This window comes from Hevea brasiliensis, chromosome 11, assembly GCF_030052815.1.
Source record: "Hevea brasiliensis isolate MT/VB/25A 57/8 chromosome 11, ASM3005281v1, whole genome shotgun sequence".
Lineage (NCBI taxonomy): Eukaryota > Viridiplantae > Streptophyta > Magnoliopsida > Malpighiales > Euphorbiaceae > Hevea > Hevea brasiliensis.
In genome coordinates this window covers 742,753-768,704 of record NC_079503.1, presented here as the reverse complement: position 1 = coordinate 768,704, position 25,952 = coordinate 742,753, and the positions used below count along the sequence as shown (strand labels likewise).

The 25,952-nt window shown below is 35.6% G+C and overlaps 2 protein-coding genes across 2 annotated transcripts; both read left to right on the top strand.

Annotated features, from left to right (window-relative positions):
- The first annotated feature begins 124 nt into the window (after window positions 1–124).
- LOC110658245 (uncharacterized protein At1g32220, chloroplastic) lies at window positions 125–4,456 on the top strand. Its single transcript, XM_021815776.2, has 10 exons — window positions 125–441; window positions 751–868; window positions 962–1,050; window positions 1,550–1,605; window positions 1,700–1,755; window positions 1,925–2,018; window positions 2,701–2,780; window positions 3,134–3,176; window positions 3,522–3,613; window positions 4,079–4,456. The coding sequence occupies exons 1-10, from the start codon at window positions 386–388 to the stop codon at window positions 4,256–4,258; spliced, it is 864 nt and encodes a 287-aa protein (XP_021671468.2). The 5' UTR covers window positions 125–385; the 3' UTR covers window positions 4,259–4,456.
- Window positions 4,457–12,004: 7,548 nt separating this feature from the next.
- LOC110659324 (glutamate receptor 2.7-like) lies at window positions 12,005–16,568 on the top strand. Its single transcript, XM_058129560.1, has 5 exons — window positions 12,005–12,356; window positions 13,389–14,704; window positions 14,824–15,136; window positions 15,246–15,652; window positions 15,757–16,568. The coding sequence occupies exons 1-5, from the start codon at window positions 12,086–12,088 to the stop codon at window positions 16,336–16,338; spliced, it is 2,889 nt and encodes a 962-aa protein (XP_057985543.1). The 5' UTR covers window positions 12,005–12,085; the 3' UTR covers window positions 16,339–16,568.
- The last annotated feature ends 9,384 nt before the right edge of the window (window positions 16,569–25,952 follow it).

Here is a 25,952-nt window from a genome sequence, read left to right as displayed (position 1 = left end):
TATACTATACATATTAGTGCCTACTGCTTGGAGCGCTTATGAGTTCGGGGTCTCTAATTAAAGCTGTATACAGCTGCCACGTCTTGGAAAAATCAAGAAACACCGTTTTTTAGGTCCACTAGGTTTAACACCAATAACTCCTCCTCGTCGCAGTTTCTCTAGGTTCACATCAAGCCACATGTACATCGCGACCTGTCGGCTTCCTTACGTGCCATGTGTACTGTTTTCCCTGTGGAATGGGATCATTTTCTGCGTGAGCGAGCCAAACTTTTCTAGTGGTAGATACTCAAGAGAGCAGGAGCTCAAGGCATAGGCAATCCTTGGAAAACCTAAGCTCTTGTTGTTGATCGGACAAGTTTAAGAAAGCTAATATCATATATTTCAAATGACGACGGTCGCTTCACGGTTGATCAATTCAAGATCATCCCTCTCCAGACTATAGTATGCTCTTTCTTTTTCCTCTCTGTTTAATTGTGATATTATATTCATAGGTATCGTAGTGGAGATGCCATTTTAGAACTGCATTGAAATTGCTTGGGTATTATTATCAATTATCTTGAAGTTTGAATATTACATGAATTAGATTTTGGGTGCGCATTATTGATGACAAGAGGAGGGAGATAGAAGTGAAATTGGGTTTTCTGCGGTTTTTGTCTTTTGCATTTTGTTCATAAGATACTCAATTTTGTAGTGTTATCGAATGTGGGGATGTGTTGTTCTCTGAGTCTTTTATTTATTCTGTCTAAACAGTATAATAGCTGCATCTAGGAATGGGAGGTATCTGTCAACTGATTCTAGTAAGGTTGATGAACCGTTCAAAGTCGAGGAAGCAGAGACAGTAGACATCCCTCCGCCACCAACGGAGAATGTATTCTGCCCTGAGATTGTACACTATAACTTTTGGTCCTTTAGATATCTTTATCTGCTTTTGAACGTTTGACCAATGTACCATTCATTTCAGTTGCTTGTGTTGGGTGGAAATGGATTTGTTGGCTCTCATATTTGCAGAGAAGCTTTGGATCGTGGTTTATCGGTTGCTAGCCTTAGCAGGTATTGTGCTTCTCCACAGTTATATTTCATATGTTACCTTTCATTGTCATTGATACCTATTTGGGTTCATGCCTAAATATGTACCTGTTGAAGTGTTATTGGATGATGTTCATAAATGAAAATGCTTTTTTTTTTTTATATTTATTTATTTTTTTTAATTGCAATTGGTCCTTATCCTGCCTCTGAAGGACCTTCCAAGGAACTGTGTGGGTCTTGGCTTTTTGTTAAGATTCATTGGGTCTAATTGTGTACATTCTATTATCTGCCCTATTTTTCTTAATGTTTTTGTTGACAATGTTACAAAAGCTACCTGGAGGAAACCTTCTAGCTGTGTAGGTGTTCCAATTTTGGAATTTAATATGTTACTTTATCGGGTTTTGGAGATGTTTGTTGTAGTTGAGCTGTGTTGGCCTCTACCTCATGATGCAAAGAATTTACTTGTAATGCATAATGTTCTTTCTTTCTTGGTTTCCTCAATATTACTTTTTCTTCCTTTCAGGTCTGGTAGGTCTTCAATACGTGATTCTTGGGCTAATGCCATAACCTGGCATCAAGGTTTACTCTCTTCTCTAGTGCTTTCTTGCTTTTCTTATCTTTGACATGTTATGATGCCTCTAAACTTTTTCTGGCGTTTATTATCTTTTGCCAGGAGATCTTTTTTCACCTGATTCATGGAAGGAAGCTCTTAATGGGGTTTCTGCCATTGTATGTCACTCATCATTTCAATAGTTTAGCCACAAGAGCAAATCTAAGTCTTTGCGTGCATCTGCCTACATAACAGTTGTTTTTCTGTACAGGATTTTGTCAGAATATATTTGTTATTTTTCTTTGATGATTAACTGGTATAATTGCTAAACTAAGTTTACCTTTCTAGATTTCCTGTGTTGGTGGTTTTGGCTCAAACTCTCATATGTACAAGATTAACGGAACTGCAAACATCAATGCAATAAGAGCTGCTTCAGAACAAGGTATGGATATTTGGTAGCTGAAGTTTTTAATGCCATCCTATCGTTTTGTTGTGTCAAAGCTGTTGAATGTGGTACAAAACAAAAGCCCCGGGAAGTATAAGACTAACGGCATGACTTTATAGGATATCCTAGTTTATTTGAAGTAGACCTGTACTGGAACTTTCTAGAGAGTGGACCTTATATGATAAAAAGCAATCCCATCAGATGATTGATGTCAACTATAAGTTACCCTATCATGCTCATAGAAAACTCCTGATTAAGGGTGTGTTACGTATTTATTTCCAGCATCATTCAGGGCTACTGCTGTATTGGTATTTTCACATGGGTAAAGGGTAAAATTCCAAGTGTATGTTTTTTTCATTTTTACATGGTTTTTTCTGCTTCTTACATGCTTCTTTCCATGTCCACCTTTGGGATGCTGAACACGAACTGTTTTGCTATTGCATTATTTTATGTTTTTTGCAACTTCTTCCTTACTTCCCTTGCCTACTGATTAATTGTTATGGACTATCGAACTTAGACAATTGGCAATTCAAGAGATGTTGGCAGTCTCCTTTTCCCATAGTAATAGATTTCTAGCTGCATGCCTGCATCAATTTCTTCTTCTTCTATTTATTTATTTATTTTTGGCTGCTTCCTACTCTATTGGCTTGGATGGTGGGCCCAACAATTTTGTCTGTAGGTGTAAAAAGATTTGTTTATATCTCTGCTGCCGACTTTGGTTTGGCCAATTATTTGCTGCAAGGATATTATGAGGGAAAGGTACTTTCTTGAGTACTTGTATACTGCTAATTGTCACTTGTTAGTTAGAAATTTATAGTTCATTTGGAGAACTGAAATCATGTTATTCTGCTGATGTTTTAACTTGTTAGTTACTATCTTTGGTACTCTTGAAGAAGGGCTGATTTCGAACACTTTATGTTAACTACTTTATTTATTGTTGTTGAATCTATTCAACTACCAGATTGTGTTGTTTTACCCATGCTTATGTTTACCAAAGATTTAATATGAAATTAAACATGCATCGCTTATTGTAGTCATAATACTGATTACTTTCCTTTTGTTCTAATAATTCTTATCTAATGCAAAATTGTTACTCTTCCTCTTTGAAGTAGAGAGCTGCTGAAACAGAGTTACTGACTAAGTTTCCTTATGGAGGTAAAATTTCTCTCCATTTTGTAAGCTATATACAGGCTTATTCCTGATATCTCTGTTTGCATTTCTGAAAGAACTGATGGTTTGAAAGACTTGAAAAAGGTGTTAAGTTGGAGTCAAGAAATTTCCCTCTTGCCAAATGCAATTGCTATTTTGTATCTCATTTATGGTGTGCTAGGAATCTTAATCAGGCATTATAAAATCTGGTAGTTATTTATCAATAGCGTATTTGCTGATAATTTGAAAATATAACTTGTAGCTGGACACCTCAGTATAACAATTAGTTACCATGATTCTTGCTATAATGGGACATTCTATTGAATAAGTATTTTTCTTGTCCTTGTTCAGGAGTGATTCTCAGGCCTGGGTTTATTTATGGGACTCGCAGTTTAGGGAGCATTAAGTTACCTCTAGGCATGATTGGTTCTCCAATGGAGATGGTAACTTCTTATGCTTTCTTATATATTTTTTGTACTGTTAGGTTTCCCCAACTCAATTATGCTGGACAATAGAAATGAAAATGAAGTTGATTAATGTAATCCATCTGAGCACCAGGTTTGGGCAGATTCAACCGGAATGGTCCATATACTTTGCAATTACTCCCTTTGATTGTCCATTGTTTTTGGCTTGATAGTTCCCCGAAAGTTACCACTCTTCTTTCCTCTATTTCATAGATTACGTAGAAGTTTTGAGGGTAAGAAAAGACTCTAATTTGTTTGTTTTGAAGATATGAACAATGTAGTTTCATGAAGTAAAGCCTGAGGAGTGTTCTATTCCCAATTATTTTTTGTCCAACGTAAAATGCTTGAAAATGCAATTCAGAAGATCTACAAGCTCAGGAATATGGGAGTGTGATGGGTTACCGATTATTTTGTGATTCACTAACCTCGTACACGTAACTGCAGGTTCTTCAACATGCAAAACCACTTAAGCAGCTTCCACTTGTTGGACCTCTGTTCACTCCACCTGTCAATGTGAGTGCAGTGGCAAAGGTTGCAGTAAGGGCAGCAAGTGATCCTGTTTTTCCTCCAGGAATCATAGATGTATATGGAATCTTACGCTATACCCAGCAAAGGTCAAAATAGATTTGTTAGATTTGCTTTCTTTTGGCACCTTTTCTTTTTGACAATATAAAGCCTTGGACATTAGCCTTTGAATTTTTTGGTAACCATTCCCTGGCAGTTAGAATTTTTAGCTGTTACTGTTAAGACTTCTTTGGGTTTGCATCTCAGATGGAAACAATAAATGGAGTACACAATAATTAGAGGAACGTTGTTCTGGAAGCTCTATTCCTATATTTCCTTAGCAACAATCAATTCTTGCGAGTTAGTTTTTAAGTAATTTTTTTGCCCTCTTTATGGTATTATCATTAATGAATAGAGGCAAAGCAATTTCTTGCATGCATTTAGGTGTTTGAACTGATAATATATTCCAATCAATGCAAGATTAATACATTTTATTTAAATTTGATTGTTTTAAACTGAATTTCTATCTACTATTATAATTATAATTTTGTTTTATTTATAAGCTAGGGATTGTCTGTAACTAAAGTACGTTGTTAGAGTGTGCAATCAGTCGGTTGGTTTCTGAATCAAATCGAAGTGAAATAATGGAAGAATACTTTTTTGAAGACCGAATCGAACCGAAGGTAGTAGAAAATCAAATGGAATTGAAAATTTTTTATTTGGTTTAGTTTAGTTTGATTGGTTTTGGGCCTTTGGGCCTGCCCCTTTTTGAGCTTTCAAAAATTAAAATTTTCAAGACAAATATTATATTGCTAATAAGTGGATTGGGCTAGACTATGGAGGATGCAAGACTATAGAGATTAAAACAGTAAATTTTTTTTTTTTTTCGGTTGGTTCAATTTTCATTGTTTTTTCGATTAAAAAACCAAATTGAACTGATAACTAAACATGTGAAAAATCTCAAACCGAAATCGAATAAAAAAATCAAACTCAAATGGTTTAGTTCCCTTTTTCGATTTTAACCATTATATGCTCACACCTACACGTGGCTACTAATAATTTTAATATATGAAAATTAAATAATTTTTTAATTTTTTATTAATTATTATAAATTTTATTTTTTATTGATTAAATATTATAGAGTGTGTTAGAACAAAAGAGGGTATCTATTAGGTACATACAAGTGTTGAAAAATATGTATGAAGAAACAACTACTATTATGTGCACAGTAGGAGATGACACAAGATATTTCCGATTTCAATTGGATTATATCAAGGATCAGTTATAAGCCCTTACCTTTTTATATTATTTTTAGATGAATTGACGAAACATATACAAGAGAGTATTCCTTGGTGCATGATGTTTGCGGATGATATTGTTTTAATAGATGAGACGCGAGAAGGAGTCAATAGAAAGCTAGAGTTTTGGAGAAGTACTCTAGAGTTTTGGAGAAGTACTCTAGAGTCAAAGGACTTTAAGTTAAGTAAAACGAAAACAGAATACATGCAGTGCAAGTTCAGTGAAGGCTAAACTAGTGATAGGGAAGAAGTTAGCTTGGATGAAGTGGTACTATCCCAAAGTAATCATTTTAAATATCTCGGCTCAGAGATGTGAGAAGGATGTGAGTCATAGGATTAAAGCCGGATGGTTGAAGTGGAAGCGTGCCATGGGAGTTTTATGTGATTGCAAGATTCCCAATAAGTTGAAAGGAAAATTTTACCGTACAGCTATACGACCGGCTATGTTATATGGTAGTGAGTGTTGGACACTGAAGGAGTCGTATGCGTCTAAGATAAGAGTTGCAGAGATGACAATATTAAGGTGGATGAGTGATCATACTAGACTAGATACAGTCCGTAATGAGAGTATTAGAGAAAATGTAGGAATGGTGCCAATTGAGGATAAGTTGAGAGAAGGGAGATTGAGGTGGTTTGGTAATGTAAAGCGTAGACATACGGAGGTTCCAGTTAGACAAGTAGAGCACATTAGGTTAAGGGATAGGAAAAAAAAAGGGGTAGACCTAAATTGACTTGGAGGAGAGTAGTACAACATGATCTAAAAGCATTACAAATTTCTGAGGATTTAACCTAAAATCGTTTAGAGTGGAGAAAGCGAATTCATATAGCCGACCCCAAATTTTTTGGATAAAGGCTTAATTGAGTTGAGTTAAGTTTTGATTAAATATTATGTCATATTTTTTTATTAATTTTTATTTTTTAACTATTTAATGAAAATTTCATAATTAAATTATAGTAATATAATAAAAATATTACTTAAAGATATAGAATCAAATTGGTTAATAATGTGATTATTTTTATTATTTTAAATATCAAAATTTTATTATATTTTCTTAATATATTAAATAAACATAATATATTCAAATATTATCTTTATTTATTAATATTAATATTATTTTTAAAAATAATATTAATGATATGAAAAATATAAATAAAATGAAAAAAAGAAAATAAAATTATATATATGTATTATATAAATTATAAGTGCAAATAATAAATATATATTAATATAAATTATAGGTATATATAATAAATATATATTAATATATTATAATTTACCTTATAATAATGACTGCTTATTAGAGTATTAAAAGAATAATCATTAAATAATTAATAATTTACCTATACATAATTAGGGTGAATAACTAATTAATAAAAAATTTAATAAAATAAAATCAAATACACTTTATATATATATGATTTAAATCAAAAGTAGCGGGCGGGAGGTAGCATTTCATCACAAAGTGTTTTTTTTTTTTTAAACTTAAAATAAAAATGTTTTGGTGTTGGTATTGAGCTTCGAAATAAATGAAAATTAGATACTATTGTTATTGTTATATATTTATTAATTATTCAAATTTGAATAAAAAAAATTGAATAATAGAGAAAAAAAAATTATAATCATAAAAATACCTGAGTGGGAGCCATTACTCGCGGGCTATTGCATAGGTGTTTAGAGATCCTTGTACCAATGACACAACATCGCGGCTATTGCATAGATGTTTTGATGCTGTAGTTATAAAAACATTACGTTATGCAGTGACCTATTAGTAAATCCCCTTTGTCAATCCTGATGGCGAAATTACTGTTCACCACTATCCTTCTTTGTGGACTTCGCGTTGCCTTACACGGAATCAAGAGTATCAATGATAGTTCCGGTCAAAGACAAAATCAATAAAAATGCATGGGTTTTCTTGAAGCCTATAACATAGGACCTTTGGGTGACAAGCTTCTGTTTCTTTTTGTTCATTGGGTTTGCGGTCTGGTTCCTTGAAGTCTTGAACACAGAATAAATCAAGACTTCAGGGGACCTCCTTCACATCAAGCTAGCCATAGCTTCTGGTTTTCCTTCGCAAACTTGGTTTTTTTCCCATCGTAAGTGACCTTTTCCTTTTCTATTTATAGCACTAACTAGTAATATACTTCCAAGTGATGATCCAAATTCAAGCACTAATACCCTTTATTCTTCATATAAGGGAAAGAGTGATTAGCAACCTCGCAAGAACAGTAGTAATCATATGGTATTTCGTTGTGTTGATTCTAACGCAAAGCTACACCGCCAGTTTAACTTGTCTTCACACTGTCCAGCACATTCTATCTGTACATATGCAATTTTTGTTTCTGAATTGGTTTCTTTCTCACCCCCATCCCCCCTTCCCCCTCTGAGTTTCAGGCCTTCCCTAAAGGATCTCCTCTGACACCTGACGCTTCAGGGGCAATCATGAATATGACAGAGGGAGATGAAAAAAAGGAAATTGACCAAGCATGGTTTGGCAAACGAAGCAGCAGTGCAGATCCCAGCACTTCTATTCCTTTTAGTACCCTTAGTCTCCAAAGTTTTTGGGCTTATTTTTAATTGTTGGAATAGCTTCGCTATTAGCACTGATGATATTTGCAGCCATGTTCATCTACAAGCATAGGCAAGTGTTAATGGCGACCTCTGATACGAAAGCTTCAACATTCAGCAGAATTCTTGATTTGTTTAGAACCTTGGACCAAAAGGACTTAGAACCTCGCACTTTCAGGAAGAGTGAATTGAATTGAGCATGCCCACACAAACCAAGAACCAACCTGAAAATTGTGTATTAATATATTTAACATCAATTTTATCAGATTTATATATCAGAATAGTTTGTCTCTAGTTTAATAAAATTAAATAAAACAACAACCAAAAAAATAAAGGAGAAATAATATGTTAGTGAAATTTTCAGCAGGGAAATTTGTACAATCAAATGAAGTTAGAGAAATCTCATGAATGGTTAGGGTTCAATCCCCACAATCCTTCAACAGTATAGCCAGTCAAGGGGTAATTTGATTAATTTTCTTATACGTTTAAGGATTACGGAGCAGAGAGAGATTTTTGAGTTCAAATTTTTCTATCCACATCTTTTAAAATTATTTATTTTTGTGTAAAAAATAAGAAGGCTATTTTCCCGCTATGTAACCTATTGATCATAACTGTTCCAGTAAACCTCTATTAAATCAGAAAAAAAAAACTATTTATAAAAAAATCTATTTTTTTGTACGATTTAACAGGAAAAACTTAACGAAATGCATTAAACTAAAACCAAAGTCAATAGGCAATAATCCACATTTCTAATTTAAAGTTCAAGAGAACTAAGATCAAATAATATTGTCCCTTCAATTTTAATTCAGGTCTTAGTTCTATTTAATTTGATTTTGATCAAATTCAATCGTTAAATTTTTTTTTTCTTTTTTTAGGAAAAATATCATGATTTTGACTCAAAATTAAATCGACAAATCCAATTGATTCAAAATTAATTTTCATCAATTCAATTTTGATTAGTTTTGATCTCTTTTTAATTCTGAATTGGACCAATTCTAATTTCGGTCATCAATTAGTCAGATCTATCTTTAGTTGTCAAGTTGCTCGATTCTTGCAAAACACATAAGGTTTCCCGATCCAAAAGAATTAAGCGAATTGACTTGATCTAGTTTTAAAGAGTTTCGATAACTTTTGAGAAAGTTTTAATATTTCATCCAATATGCATATAATTAACTGTTAATAAAGGGTGCATTCTCGCTACATATAACAAAATCTACTAAAGAATGAAATGGTTAATCGGGGAAAGCAGCGGCTACGGTGGGACACGTTAGTATTCTCAAAAGAGTCTTGGGTGAGTTTTTTTTTTATTGATTAATAGCATACGCATACACACAAAGGACAAGGAAAGTATATAACCTTTGACAAAATCATAATAATTTTGTTAAAGTGTGCTAAATCTTATATTTCATGCACATAATGTTTATAAAATATATGAGATCTCGAAATATCAACCTATCTTAAAGTAGATAGACACCCGTTAAATACACTCAAATCATTTTTTTTATTTAATTAAAAGCACAAACGCACATACGGAAAAAAGTCATGAGTATTAAGAAACAAGTAGAAGTAGATAATTAAGGTCTATAACCAATAGACAAATCGTTAGTCAAAGGTGGATGATAAGTCGTGAAAACTTTCCTTTCCTAGTCTTTCAAAAAAGTTGTGACATAATAAACGATGGTTCCTGGAAAGGTATGCAATGATTTGCACAGCACTGATAAAGAACTGGGGAAATTAATTATTAAAACTCGAGTTTATATATTGTAGTGATTAAGTGATAGCAAGTTGTTTTTTTCCCCCACCAACCCTAATTAATTTCATGGTGTATTTAATATTGAAAGTAAGCCCGCACATAATTACTAGGAAATTTGCCCCATCTTACTATTTCAATGATGACCAAGACCATGACCATGCATGGTTTGCTTTAGTCTGTCCATGAAACAATTGAAATCTAGCTCATTTGTTGATCTTAGAACGTCAAGATGCCGTGCTGGGTTTGAAGTCAACTAATTGTTGTATAGAAGTAAGCAGAAAGGAGCCAAGTTGATATTTTTATAGGGATGTTGACTGCTGCATACGTATTCTTGTTTTTGGACTCAACTCTTCCTTCAATGTCACGTACAATTCAATAAAAATGAAAGATAAAATTATTAATCAAGGTTTCTTCCGTAGCTAAATATAATAAAATCTTCTCAAGATTGAAGTAGTCAACCCAGCAAAGGCAGAGCAGCAGCCATCTATTGCAGGAAGGGATCTTATTTTATATATATATATATATATATATATATATATATATATATATATATATTTAAATTAAAATTTAAATTCAAGACTTTATAATTTTAAAGATAGCTCTAATATTATTGAGCTAAAATTTATATTTTATTGAATATTAATTAATAGTGGAATCTCATGTCTAACCATTAATAACATACATAAGTAGAAGTAGGTAAAGTATGTATGTAATATAACCTAATCAAGGATGCTTCCTAGAAATTAAGGTTACCTATATATACAAGTGATTAGTGAGTTGGAGAAATTATTTTTAAATTTATGAAAATTAGATACGTTATCATATATATATATATATATATATATATAGCAAATCAAAATTTACTCATATCCCTTATTATTTATTTTATTTCTCTAATATTAGATAATAATTAATCACTTACAGTAGTACCTATTAATTGCCATTTAGCTAGCTATTAGAAAATTATATAGCAATTTCCGAACATAGGAAATTGTATTTTTATTTTATCCTTAATTTTTTTTCCTCCTTGCTCCAAATTATAACTATAAAATAAAAATAAAATAGCCTAAGCCATGGAATATATTATAGAGATTATAAAACAAGTGAGCGTTATTGCTTCATCCTTTAGGTGAGTTGAAACCTTAATTAAAAAAGCACTTATTAAAAAAAAAAGTTGAAACCTTAATTTTTTCCAACTATGAAAAGTCTGTTTAGCATTATAATTTAAATATATTTTTAGAAAATATTATTTTAATACTATTAAAAATTAATTTAAAAAATTATATATTTATATTTATTTTTTTTAAATAAAATATTTTAAATTTGACTTAAAACTAATTTTAAATAATTTTTAATTAACATATTCAAAATAACCTTTTTTTTTTTTTCAATAAGAGATGAGATAACAATAATATGATACAGAATCAAAATGATTTGGCAACTGGCAAAGGACTCGAGACTTTGAAAACAAAGCATATCTATAAAAATGTAGCTTATTACACATTATGATTTGGTCAAGGTAAACGATTTCCAGTTTACAAATTAAAAATAATAATAAAAAAAAAAGTAAACGATTCTCCCACAAGACAAGCCGCACCTTTGAGAAGAAAAATCAGCACTCCTACTTCTCTCTCTGCTATCTCCTCATCCTCTGGTGCATCAATATTGTGTGCCACATCGTATTTGCTGAGTATGGTAATTTTTAGTTTAAATTTCGACTGGATTATTTTCTTTTAATATGAAATTGACAGATTTTATATAAAAAATGAGAAAATAAAAGCTCCAACTTAACTCTTACTCAAGTAGTAATTTTAATTAAAATTAATTGAATTATAATGGAATAATAATATTATGAATTTTTATTTTTTTATATTTATATATATAATTAAATAATTATGAAAACAAATATATGAATTTATAATTAAATTGATTAATTTTATGACTTATATACTTGCCTAATTAATGATACATAATTCATATCTTATATCAACTGTTATTTAGAGAAAGATTTTAAAATATTTCAATACTCCTTCGCTCACATAAATAAATACAAGTCCTTTAAATAATCTACCTATTCAGTGAAGGTTGACATACACTGCTTACTTGTTTTTTTTTTTTTTTTTTTTTTTAATACAAGATTTAAATTCTTAATTTCTTGCATTGTACTGTAAAACAGGTATTTCTGGTCCGCCCTTTCCTTGCCCAGTAGTAACTCTTCTTCTTGGCTTTATATATATGCACTTGCTTCTTATAAATCTAACACGTTCTGTTCAAAGTTTTATCGAAGAAAACTCCAACCATCTCATCTCATTCAGTGTAAGCACACGAAGATGAGGAAGAGACCTTCAAAACCTGCTCTCTCCTTCTCTTTCTTTTGTTTTCTTTGGTTGACAGAGATGAATACGATGATGGCTCAAAACACCACAGTATCAGTGAATGTAGGAGCGGTTCTTGACTTGGAGAATCCCGTGGCCAACATGTGGTTGAGTTGCATCAACATGGCCCTCTCAGACTTTTACGTCACCCATTCTCACTACCAGACAAGATTGGTCCTCCACACTAGGGACTCCATGAGAGATATTGTTGGTGCAGCTGCAGCAGGTTCGTTTTGATCTCTCTACTCTATATTTGTCAAGGAATTAAAAGATTAATTCATTCATTGTGCAGTAATGATCATGGCACGGCATGGTTTTCAAGTCATCTAAATCTAGTCCTCATTTAGATTACTGTTGTAGAGGAGAATTTTCTACCTTAACTATAAACCTTTGATTTGGCCAAAAAAAAAAAAAAAAACTATAAACCATAGGTGTCCTTTCATATACTGTGATTTTGTTTTTCATCTAATTCCCATTAGTACTTAAATTTGAAAATTTACAATTCTATAGACAACTCCATACTCAAGCATATTAATTGAACTAAACTTCATTGATATTGACTATTGTGCTTCTTTGTTTTAAAATGTAGCCATATAAAATTTATTGACTAGCAATCCAACAGGATATTAGATATTCAAACTCTAACACTGCAACTTCTTCTTAATTAATTAAAACATTGTCAATAGATGAATATATTTCTTTTGCTTTTTCATGTCTATTTTGCTTCTGCATTTTTGCTGTTTTGTTGCTTTTTTTGTCTGGTTTTTTTAACTATTCATATATTTCTCTGTATTGGTTTCTTTGGAGAGGCCTATTGGCCTGAGTTAAGTTATGTGGCCTTTTTATATTAATCAATAAAATCATTGCTTAAAAAAAAATTGTCAATAAATGATAAGGAAAAATGACCACCATAAAATCTTATCTTTGCTAAATTTGTGATGATGATTATCGTTTTAAAATAATTTGATCCATAATTGAGAAGACTGAATAAACAAGAAGTGAAAATGCTCAAGAAATAACTGGATGTAAACCTATTTTAACATTTCAGTCAAATAAAAGAAATGATACATTTATAGTTGCTTTTTCTATCTGCAAAACCACCACAATGTTTAAATGAGTAGTATAACTTTCATATGGAAGACTAACATGCAATCAGTAATCACTAGTTTTTATTTTTATTTTTCTTTCTTTCTTTCTTTTTATTCAATTTCTGACCCCCTAAATTCATTCCCTCTCAAAATCTCCTTCCAAAACACAGCTCTGGACTTGATAAAAAATGTGCAAGTGCAAGCAATCCTAGGGCCAAATACATCTATGCAGGCAAATTTTGTTATTGACCTTGGAGAAAAAGCTCAGGTACCCATCATATCATATTCTGCATCAAGCCCTTCTCTTACTTCCATCAGGAGTCCATACTTTTTCAGAGCTACACAAAACGACTCAACTCAAGTGAATGCCATTAGTGCAATAGTTCAAGCCTTTGGATGGAGAGAAGCAGTGCCTATCTACGTAGACAACGAGTATGGCAAGGGAGTCATACCTTACTTAACTGACGCTTTGCAAGCTATTGATACCCGTATCCCCTACCGGTGTGTCATTTCTCCAGCTGCCACCGATGATGAAATCGTGGAAGAGCTTTACAAGTTAATGACCATGCAAACTAGAGTTTTTATTGTGCACATGTCACCCTCTCTTGGCTCTCGGTTTTTTATCAAAGCAAGTGAGGTTGGAATGATGAGTGAAGGCTACGTTTGGATCATGACCGATGGGATGACTTCTTCGATAACTCCTCAAGTCATTGATTCAATGCAAGGAGTATTGGGTGTTAGACCTTATGTTCCAAACACTCAAGCGCTCGAAGACTTTAGGGTTCGATGGAAAAGAAAATTTCAGCAGGTTGAGAGTGAATTGAATATTTATGGGCTATGGGCCTATGACGCTGCCACCATATTGGCCATAGCAATTGAGAAAGCAGGTATTGCAAACTTTGGCTTCCAAAAGACTAATGTTTCCAGCAATTCAACAGACATCTCCGCTCTTGGCTTCTCTCGAAATGGCGAAAACCTTATAGAAGCATTATCAAACACTCGCGTCACAGGTCTTACAGGAGATATCCATTTTGTTAACGGGCAGCTCCCATCTTCGGCTTTCCAGATAGTTAATTTGATTGGTGAGGGAGCAAGAGTGCTTGGATTTTGGACGCCTAGAAATGGACTTGTCAAAAAATTGAACTCAATAACAAACACAAGTTTGTATTCTACTTCTAAATCCAATCTAGCACCTGTTATCTGGCCAGGGGATTCAACTTCTGTTCCCAAGGGTTGGGAGATTCCAACAAATGGGAACAAACTGCGAATTGGAGTCCCAGTGAAGGATGGTTTCAGTGAATTTGTAAAGGTAACAAGAGATGCCGGTACTAAAACCACAACAGTCACAGGATACTGCATAGATGTTTTTGAAGCTGTAGTAAAAGCACTACCTTATGCTCTGCCTTATGAATACATCCCCTTCGCCAAGCCTGATGGTGGGAGTGCAGGAACTTACGACGATATGGTCTATCAATTGTACTTGGGGGTTAGTAAATCTTCTAAGTTTCTACTTCTATTACATAAATTCCACTTATGGTTAGACATAACTTTGATTCAAATCTCACTAATTTCCTTCTTTAACGGGCACTTTTCTGAATAACACAGAGTTTTGATGCTGTGGTGGGAGATACGACTGTAATCGCCAACAGGTCATTATATGCGGACTTCACATTGCCTTACACGGAATCAGGAGTATCAATGATAGTGCCAATCAAAGACAACAACAATAAAAATGCATGGGTTTTCTTGAAGCCTCTGACATGGGATCTTTGGATGGCAAGCTTCTGTTTCTTTGTTTTCATTGGATTTGTGGTCTGGGTTCTTGAACACAGAATAAATGAAGACTTTAGAGGTCCTCCTTCGCATCAAGTTGGCACTAGCTTTTGGTTTTCCTTCTCAACCATGGTTTTTGCCCATCGTAAAGTTCCCTTTCCCTTTCGACTTTTTAGCAATAATTAGTTAAGTGATGATTCAAATTCGAGCACTGATACTCTTTATTCGTCATACTTTGGAACGAATAATTGCAGGGGAAATCGTTGTTAGCAACCTGGCAAGAACAGTTGTAATTATATGGTGTTTCGTTGTATTGATTCTAACACAAAGCTACACCGCCAGTTTAACTAGTCTTCTTACTGTTCAGCAGCTGCTGCCCACTGTAACCGATGTAAATCAGCTTATTAAAAATGGACAGTATGTTGGCTACCAAGAGGGTTCTTTTGTTGTGGGAATCTTGAAGGGCTTGGGCTTTGATGAATCCAAGCTCAAGGTTTACAATTCTACTGAAGAATGCGACGAACTTTTCTCCAAAGGAAGTGGAAATGGTGGCATTGCCGCTGCTTTTGACGAAGTGCCATACACGAAGCTGTTTCTGGCACAATATTGCTCAAAGTATACATTGGTTGAACCCACATTTAAGACGGATGGATTTGGATTTGTATGTTCCATGCCCCTCTTCTTCTTCGTCTCTATTGCATTTTCAGCTTGTGCACATATAGTTTTTGTTTATGATATAGGTTTCTTTCGTTTTCTGGATTTCAGGCCTTCCCTAAAGGATCTCCTCTAGTACCTGACGTGTCAAGGGCAATCTTGAATGTAACAGAAGGAGATAAAATGAAGGAAATTGAGCAAGAATGGTTTGGCAAACAAAGCAATTGCCCCGATCCTAGCAGCTCTGTTTCTTCGTCTAGCCTTAGTCTCCAAAGTTTCTGGGGATTATTTTTAATTGCCGGAGTAGCTTCGGTTTCAGCTCTCCTTATATTCACAGCCAGGTTTGTCTATGAACATAGGCAAGCTTCTATGCGCTCTGATTCAAAAGCTTCAATATGGAGTAGAATTCTTTATTTGTTTAAAATCTTCGACCAAAAGGATTTGAAATCGCACACTTTCAGAAAGAGTGAACGGAATGAGATTCAGCTTAAATATCCACCTAGTATGGGCGCACCAAGTCCATCAATCTGTTCAGTCCACACAGATTTCCCTGTAGAAGAGGGAACTCCTTCTCCAGAATATGGTGATCCAAGTTCAAACGGACAACCACCTCAAGAGGTAGTGCCAAACATCGAACTTGCCAACACAAATCAAGAAACATCAATAGCTATTGAAGGAACTCGTGACAACTGACAACTGATTGTTTATTTACAGCCCCATCTTCCATAGTTGTATTACAATAATATTAGCTGTATGTAATATTACCTAGCTAAGACGATATTCTTATACTGTGAAATCCTTCTTTTCTGACATATTTATTTAACAATGCTTTAGGAAAATTAAGATTTAAGATTACCTATATCTAAAGTGATCTGTTCTGTGGAGCACTGCTAGTGACCTAGAGAATTATTTTCAAAATTAATTATGAAAGTTTAGACAAATGATCATATAACAAATTGATTTTCACTCATATTCCTCGTTTTATTTTATTTTATTTTATTTTTCTAATTAATTACATCAAACATTAGATAATAATCACTTAAAATGGTACATATATATTAATTCAACATTGCTTCATCTTAATCACTGTCTATGCAAGTTAAAGCTTTAATTTCTTATGACCACAAAGATTCTATTTTGCATTGTGGTTTAAATATATATTTTTTTTTAAAATATTATTTTAAACAATATTAGAAAAAATAATTTTAAAGAATATTTAATTTTTTGAAAAAATATTAAATTTAATTTTAATAATTTATAAATAATTATCTAAAATAAATAATTTTCTTGAAATTGTAATTCTCAAAATGGTTTGGCTAGGTATTGAGATTTTGGAGACAAACGTATCTATAAAATTAATAAATAAATGGCAAATGTACCTTATTAATAATCATTTTGATTTGGTCAAGTGAACGATTTCCGGTTAAAATAAAATAAAATAAAGTAAAGGACTCTGCTACAAGACAAGAAACATCTTTGAGAAGAAAAATCAGCCTCACTCCTACTGCTCTGGAAAATTTTATCATTGTGGGATTCTGCAATCTCAATATCCTAGTGCATCAATATTGTGTGCCACCTCACATATGGTATTCGAAATGGTTTTTTAATTTAAATTCTATTAGAAATTAATTAATTAAAACAATAATAAGATAATAATATTAATTATGAGTTTCTACATTTTCTATTTGACTTTTTTTTCAAATTTATATATAATTAAAGAAAAAAAGCCGGGAGCCCTTACCATACACAAAATACACTAATGCTAAGCCTCTTCTCTTTTCATAGGTACTCTCTGGCTGTGCCTTTTTGTGCTATTATGCATATGATAATGAGACTGTCGCATCTGAGATCATAACAAAGATATTTCTGATACACATGATCCTCTATTGAGGCAAGTGTAGAGCATACGTATCTCTGATTATAAGAGTATCGTACACGTTCTAAGGTTTTCAGGAAAAATAAAGAGAACTTAGAAAGCCATGGAAAGAAAACTGGAATATTATTTCAGAGAAGGCTCGGGCCAAGTCTGGTTTACAACTGAGGAGCATATCTCCTTAAATAGACTTGGAGACTTCAGTTTTACAGGCAACCGGTTAGCAACTGGTTACCAACACTCTAAAGTAAAAGATTCTTACAGAAATAAAAACACACTCATTACATAATAGGACAGACAGCCTTTAACTTTAATTATGGTGTTGTTGACAGATTAAATGTGTCATAATCAAAGTCGTCTAAGTCATCAACTCCAAAAAAGTCTTTTGGCCATGGGCTGTGCTCAACAGGTGATGGTGGGTCAACATTTTCGATGGCTTCTCGTGCTTTGATGTCCATTGGATCCTGAGAATCTTGTCAGATTGGATGGGTCCAATCTATGCCCTTATTAGCAAGAGACCGGATGGGTCCGAGAGACGTACAATTCACATGAGGAAGGGTCAAGTCGTTGATTTCACAGAGATGCTCTGCCAGCTGTTTTCTCAGTGGCCCCATAGTGTCCTTTTCTGTGATAGAGCCCTTATACGTCCTCCATTCATACTCAGTGTTTTGGGTCCTAAGAAGTCCATCAGGCCTTCTGTAGAAAGGCCTATACATAATAAACATGGTCCTGATGTTGGGCTGAGTCCTAATGGGCCTTTTTTCGATTCCATGGGTTTCTATGAGTCACCTGAGACTGTATTGCCATGCTGAAATAGGCTTAAACCACTCCAAGAATCTAAACAGGAGAGTCTTATTTGTACTGTCAAGGGTATGTTGGTGCAGTATTAGGAGGGGGAATTCTATATCCCTAGAATATAAAGTTACCATGCACCAAAGGAGCCATAGCTCTTTAAGGATGAGATCTCTGTTAGGATGGATGCTGAAACATGTGAGAAATGGGTTGTCAGGAATAAAGGAGGATGAGGAGGGGAGTAATCCTCTCAGGGTGTTCCTAGCACTCAGGTAATGAAACAGGTGATTTTTTGAGAACTGAGCTATTTTTGGGATAGGGTGGTTAGGAGAACAGCCAGATAGAAAACTATCTGGTGTGGGGACGAGGTAACTAGGAGTGTTTGGGGAAGATTGTCACGACCCAGGGATGGAGTTGGGACGTGCTTGTTCAACCAGCTACGTACTGGGGTGGATTCGTGTCCCACATTGGAAATGGGAAGGAAAGAATTGGGCCATATGTGTGGGAGCCTTCCTCACCTGGTCAGCACACTTTTGGGAATGAAACCTCCCAAGGGATAAATCCGTGAGGCCCACGGGCCAAAGCGGACAATACTGACTGGAGATGGATTGGGCTATTACATTGTGGTATTAGAGCTGGACTCCCTCTAGTACGGTGTGTGGTGCAAGTGGGCTTGTCACGACGGATGGGGTTGGGACGTGCTTGTTCAACGGGTGGATCGTGTCCACATCGGAAATGGGAATGAAATATTTGTGCCATATGTGTGGAGCCTTCCTCACGCTTTGGGAATGAAACCTCCCAAGAGATAAGGAGATGGATTGGACTATTACAAAGATGATGAAGCCATGGGTATTAAGGGAAATGTGAAGTGTGACTTGATGAGGTGAAGTTCCTTAGGTCTGGATAGAAGATCTGGAACTAAATTATGTTTTCCTTTAATGTGCTGGACTGTAAATTTATACTTGGCGAACCAGTCCTTTAACCTCAACAGCTGTGGTTCTGAGAGAGACTTGTTCTTGAAGTCTGGGATCTTCAGGAAAGATGAGTTGTCCATAACTACTGTAAAGTGGTGCCCTATGAGGTGAAACTCAAATCTTTTGATCCCGTTTTTAATAGCTAGTATCTCTTTGTACATTGAGTGGTAGTGTTTCTGTGGTTCTGGGAACTCTCCACTAGCATGTCCGCAGATATGCTTTTCTCCTTGGATTTATTCAATAAGGATAGCACCCCAGTGGGTGTCACTAGCATCAGTCTGAAGAATACGATGTCCCGTACTGGGAATCTTTAGATTTATTCTTTCTTCCAAGGCGGTGTGTCTTTTCTAAGCATTCTTGACAACTGGCTAGTGTGAGTGGTGACATGAGGAATAAATTTCCTGATGTAATTGACAATGCCAAGAAATTGTTGGATTTGCTTTACTGTTAAGTCCTTGTCATGAAACTTTAACAGTTCTTCTGCAATGTGTGGTCCCGACTGATATTTTTCATTTTTGAATTTCATTTCGAGGAAGTCAATGTCAGTCTGGGCCAAAGAACTCTTCTTTTTTGAGAGTATGATGCCATAGGAATCTACTATGGTTTGGAAAGAGGATAAGAGAGTTTTGTGGGCCGTGACATCCTTTGAAAATAGGAGGATATCATCAATGTAGATGAGAGCACTGTGGAGTATGGGCTCAAATATTTTTATCATGGCCCTTTAGTCCAAATGGAAGAGAAATACGATGGTTTGATTCCTAATTGCCAAAATCCAGCTTTAAGATTAAACTTTGAAAAGATGTGGGCTTCATGGAGTTGGGTGAATAGAGCTTCAGGCTTTGGCAAAGGGAATTTGTCATTCTGGAGGAAATGGTTGAGAGGTTTGTAGTCAATGACAAGTCTCTTTTTTCCCCTTAGCCTTTCAGATCTTTTTTCCACATAAAAGGCCTGGCAAGCCCATTGAGAAGATGTAGGCTTTATGAGGCCTTGTTGGAGCAACTGTTTGCATTCTTCTTGGGCTAAGGCTAGATTTGCAGGGTTCATCCCCGGATGTGATGCTTTGGTTGGGTTTATGTCTTCGTTGAGCTTAAATGGAAGATGGATAAATAACTCTGGATTTTTCCATGAAGGATGATGGTGATGGAACTGTGCGTGAGAATCTGCACAACACTTCAGGAGCAGTTCTTTTTATTTTTGGAATTCAACTGAGGCATCAGTTAAGGAGTACAGTCTAGGAACAGAGGTGAATGGCTGGAAGTTCCTCTTGTACTTTAATCCGGTTGGGAGGATCTTCAAATGTTCTGCTTATTGGTATAAGTCGAAACCAATCAGCAGGTCCTTATCAGGGAGGTCTGATCCAATGACCTTAGTCCAAAGGACACAAGTGGGAAAGAACTAAATTTCAATGGGCTGTTTGGTGATCAAGCTGGTTTTGAAGACGTTTCCATTCGCTGCCTTGAAATATTCTGTATGCGGGACCTAATATTCTAGAGGTAAAATAGCGGGGTTCATCATGCTTTTATGGGCTCTAGTGTCAAGGAACCCAATAACACTTATGGGCCGCTCATACTTGCTGGGTAGAATTTGTAATGGAACCAGCGGGATGGGAATAGTGTCTAGGCCATAGGTTGGGTGAGATGATTGAATATGTTGGGCTAGGTAGGAAGGGTAATGGGCTTCAGAGTCAGATTCAGAGCTTTCTGAAGACAGAGATTGGGCCTGATCAAAATTAGTATCTGCTCCTAGAGCGAAAATAGTCTCTTCATCTGGTTCATCTTGTTCAGAGAACAAGGATTCTACATCATCATGCTCCAAAGAGACATGGGAAGCCTGCTGAATATGCTGTAGAAGTTTGACGGCCTTGTTAGGATTCTTGGGACAGTTCTTTGCATAGTGGCCCCGATTTCCACAAATATAGCATCGATCAGACTTCTTTGTTCCCAATCTTCTTTTCCTGAAGTACCTAACTGATTTCTTCCCTTCTCGGTGTTTGAAAGGAGGTTTGGATCTGGAAGAGCTAGCATACTTCTTGTAGTGACCTTTCTTCTTTGGTTTGCACTCACAATTCTTTTCCTTCCATTTGATAGCAAGGTGAGACTTCTAGCAAACATTCTTCAAGGCTTTGCTGTTGTCAATAATGTCCTTGAATAGTTTTTGTTGCTCACACATCTTTTCTGGACAAGCCAATGTCATTTGGTGTATTTCCCCAATGGTGATGGCATTCATAGCCCTGCGAGTAGCGGCAATACTTCTGTGTAATTCTGGTTGCAATGCTTTAGGGAGAGAGGCAATATAAGTATGCCACAGGTTTATGTCAATGTAGCCATTTAATAAATAATAACGTTGGACCATGCGTTGATAATGCTTCTCAATATCTGTTCTTTTCAATGAACAGTAACGCATGTCAAAAATTCCTGACGCAGTTGCTTGCTATACAGTGAAGCGTCCCCGAGGAATTCAGCGAAAATGGCATTGATTGCTTGTATTACATTTAAATGGCAAAACTGGGCCTTGTGATATTCTCCAAGGGAAATAAACCAGTCTTGGAGTGTTCCAATGGTTCGAGATATAAATTCTCTAAGAATAGCGTAAGAATCTACTCCTTCCAGAAGCATTTGGACATCTAGCTAAGCTTTGAATTCTGCAAGTCAGTCTCGCCATTTGGATGGGGGAACATCATCCAAAGTGAACCATGGGCCTGAGCTAGGCCTTTGTTGTTGCTGGGTTCCTGGAACACCAAATTCCAATATTGGATCATCTTCGGGTATTTCTATATGCGGGTCTTGGGCCTGGGGAGGCCCTGTAGGACCAGTGGTGCCACTGGTAGAGTCTATAGTCAGTGAAGGACCAGTTTGTGATGTAGCTGGAGAAGGATCAGCCATGAGTAACGTTGTTACATCCATCCTCTCTGTTTCACTATCATTACTGGAGAAATCTTCTTCTTCATCTGGCGAAGAGATATTCTCAGACTCATAAGGTATTGACATCATGTGTTGAGGAGGTAGATCAGGATACATTTTATCTTTGCCTTTGTCAATCTTTCTTTTCGTAGCCTGGGATTCTTCAGAAGAAGATGGGCTTTTGGGCTCATATCTAGTGGGTACAGGAGAAGGAGTTGGTTTGAACAAGGGAGACGGGTTATAAGGTATCAGAGATGGTTCATAGGAGTAATTGAATGGGCCAAAAGGAGAGTAAGCAGGTTCAGGAGTGGGGAGAAAAGGGTTGTGAGACATTTGTGTAGAAAATAGGCTATAAGAAGTAGGTGCTTCTGTGAGCTTATAAAGGTCTACTTTAACCTAGGCCAGTTGTTTCTTTAATCTCTTGATCTCAACTTCCTTCTGGGTAAACTCCATCCCAAATCTCCTTTGGTTAATCAAGGATTTAAGATCCTTGTCAAGCTGTATAATCTTTCCTTATAAATCTTTGTACATGTTCTGAGCGAATGCAGTAGAGGAATCCACCTTTTGATCAATGTGCTGAGTCCTTGTAAGAACCTGATCAATCTTAGAGTCGATCCTTTATAGTGTCTTATTTTGAACTGCTGCATTCTTCGTTTGCCAGTTTAGAACTTCTTCAGCTTCAATGATCGGGGTGATCTGTCCTTCAGTGTCAACATTAGTTGAATGAATGAAAGGTCATATGGAGATTTTAGTATGCTGATTTGTCTGCTGAGCCAGCGGAGGAAAATCAGCTTCATATGAAGCAGGAGAAAACATCATGTAAGGCTGCACTAATGATAGTGCAGGAGGTGGAGGAATGGGAAAAGGCTTTCATCGTCCTTCTTCTTTTCTGATGATCTCTAAGGCAAGCTCATAAATTGAAAGAGGTTTCTTTTGCTTAGTCTCCTCATGGATGCCTATCCATGGGTTATTGTCAGGATAATCTTTCCTGAGAACTTGGGGAGGTCTACAAGAAGTTCTGGACTTCTTTGTAAGCTTCTTCCAATTCTTGTCTGACAGTGGATGGTCGTATTCATTTTTTCAGTAGTTATCACAACAATCACAATCTGGATCACACATACCAGATCCTGGGAGATTCCAAGGACAATGACCATCTATCTTCATTGGATGGACGTAATAGTTATCTGGAGTTACTGCTCCGATGGGGAAGTGCTCTTATTCCTTTTCTAATGGCTGAACCATCATGGTTTGAAATACAAGCAGAGATCCTGTGGAGTGTCGAGGTGGTTGGAAATTGGTTTGCACCGTGCCATCAGCATTTCTTCTGAAGGAAGATTCTGTGATTTGGATTGGCTGAGAGGTGGCATGGAGCCTCTCATAGTTGGTTAGCCAGCCCTTTGGAATGAGTTACTCAAGCTCACTTTTAGGCAATTGCCTAGTTATTTGTACTATAGTTGGTGTAGTCTCGGTATCAACCAAGACGAACAAAGCATCATTTGAGACAAATGGTTGTGATAGATCTACTGCATGATCTTGTAATCTGTAAATGATTTGATGGTGTAGAGTGGCCATCATAGATGACGTTACCTGAGCTGCTCCTGTGAGCTGGACTTGTACCTTCAGAGAAGTACTAAGATGAGGATCTCTCAACAAGAGATTGTAGTTTGAAAAAAATATTAATACCACACTTCCAGCGTGTAGTGTGGTAAGACATGTTCCAATAACCGCATGCTCGTACTGAAGGAACCTGGTGTCGAGGAGTGACACTCTAGCAGTGACTGAAAGCCCGCGCCTTCCATGTAGACTGAGGATAAGTCTGACTGCTCCAAAGTGGAGATAAGAATATCCCTCTTGTCTTCATTTGGGAACTAATGGAGGTGGGAATTCTAAGGTAATGTATTGCTCAGCTGATGAACTTTGGAGAGAGCATTGATCCATTCGGGAAGCCTGGACATATTCTTTAGACAGAGATCTCCTAGAAGAGATAAGAGATCTGATAGTTCTGATCAGAGATTCAGATCGTCTATAGATATTGTAAGGGCTAAGAAGAGGTAGGAGAGATTCCCTGTCACGACCCAACCTATGGGCCGGACCGGCACTAGGACCTAGGCCAGCCTAAAGCCCCCAAGACCCGTAGTAAGCCTAACTATTCCTCAACCCATGACCAGGCCCACAATTTAGGCCCAATATGCATATAAAATATTTTGAATTAAACTGTTATAATTTTATTTGGGGCCAACTTAGCCCAGTAATTATTATAAACTAAAATTAGGGAAGCCCAGCTCAACCCTGTTACACCATTTACAAACTATTTAAAACTCATAAAAAATTTTCATTTATTAATACAAAAACTTAAATTCATGCAATCCCTGATAGGCTTAATGTTGCTACTAGCACATGCGAAGTTCTAAATTATGAATTTAGATAATAATAATAATACAGTTAAGTAATCTTTTCATAACCTGTGAGGAAAGGGACAGGTTATTCTGAAAAAGGTCTCCTCCTGTAGCCTGGAAAAATATGGTGAACAGGAGTGAGCATTCGACTCAGAGAGTAAAATATCAATTTTAACCATAATCTCTATAGCTATCTAAAGCTAATGCACCCTGTAGAGTGAAATGCAACATCGTTATAAATCTCATACAAATCACATCAAAAAGGCAATTTGGAACACTCACACACCCGATAAGGTCAAACAATACATATATGGGAGCTGATCCCCTATACAGCCCTCTTAATCCAACAAGAACTCAAGCGGACTTTCGCAATAAACCAAATCGGGGTCCAAGAACTCAATGTCTACCCCAAAGGACCGGTCGGAAGATCTCAAGCCTCTGTCCATAGCCAACACCATACCACACACACGCCAACTCACGCACACTGCTCTAAATTACCACAACAACATCCATGATACTTTAACAATTATAAATGCAACATAAAACGTGTCTAGTGTTTAACTACATAAATACATATTTATAAGTGATGCATGGGCATGCTTGAACATATAATAATATCGAAATTATAACTAAAATTAATATTTTACTCACAATACACCAAGGACTATTGTGGCTGCTGGATGGAGGAGAATAGCTGACATCGATCACCTAATAATTAAATTATAAATTTATTAGTACTAAGTCAAAATAAAACTCTAAAGAGGCAACAGACAGCCTAATTCATGCCGGAAATCCGACAGAGTTTTCCCTATACCTGGGACCTACCCAACCTGCAAAAGACTTCAAAATACACTTCTATATCTGCCTATCACACAATCACAACTCAATCATATCACAAGGCCCCTCCTGGGCCCACCCAAACAGTCAACAACCACAAGTCGAAAAATTACAATTAACCCTTATAACTAGCCTTTTTGCAAAAACTATCCAAACGAGCTCTAAAAATTCTAAAATTTTGTCCCGCGATCCTTAATAATATTATAAAGCTATTGCAAAAGGAATTATAATTTTTCGATCATCCACGAATATTTTATGAATTTTATTCTAAATCGATATTAGTCGAAAATGAGCAACTTGGAGTTCGGGTTTATCTATGCCAATTCTGACACTTGGAATGCATTTAGAACGTCTGAAAATGCTAGGATTGACTGTAATATCGACCATGGAAACGTGGTTTTGGCACCGGTGAGCTATCCTCGATCCAATTGCACCTAAATTAAGTCCAAATTGTGTTAATAATTATCATAAAATTATTTTTAAACTTTGGGAATCGAAAAAGTTCGAAAATCTCACCAAGCAATCTGGACCGTTC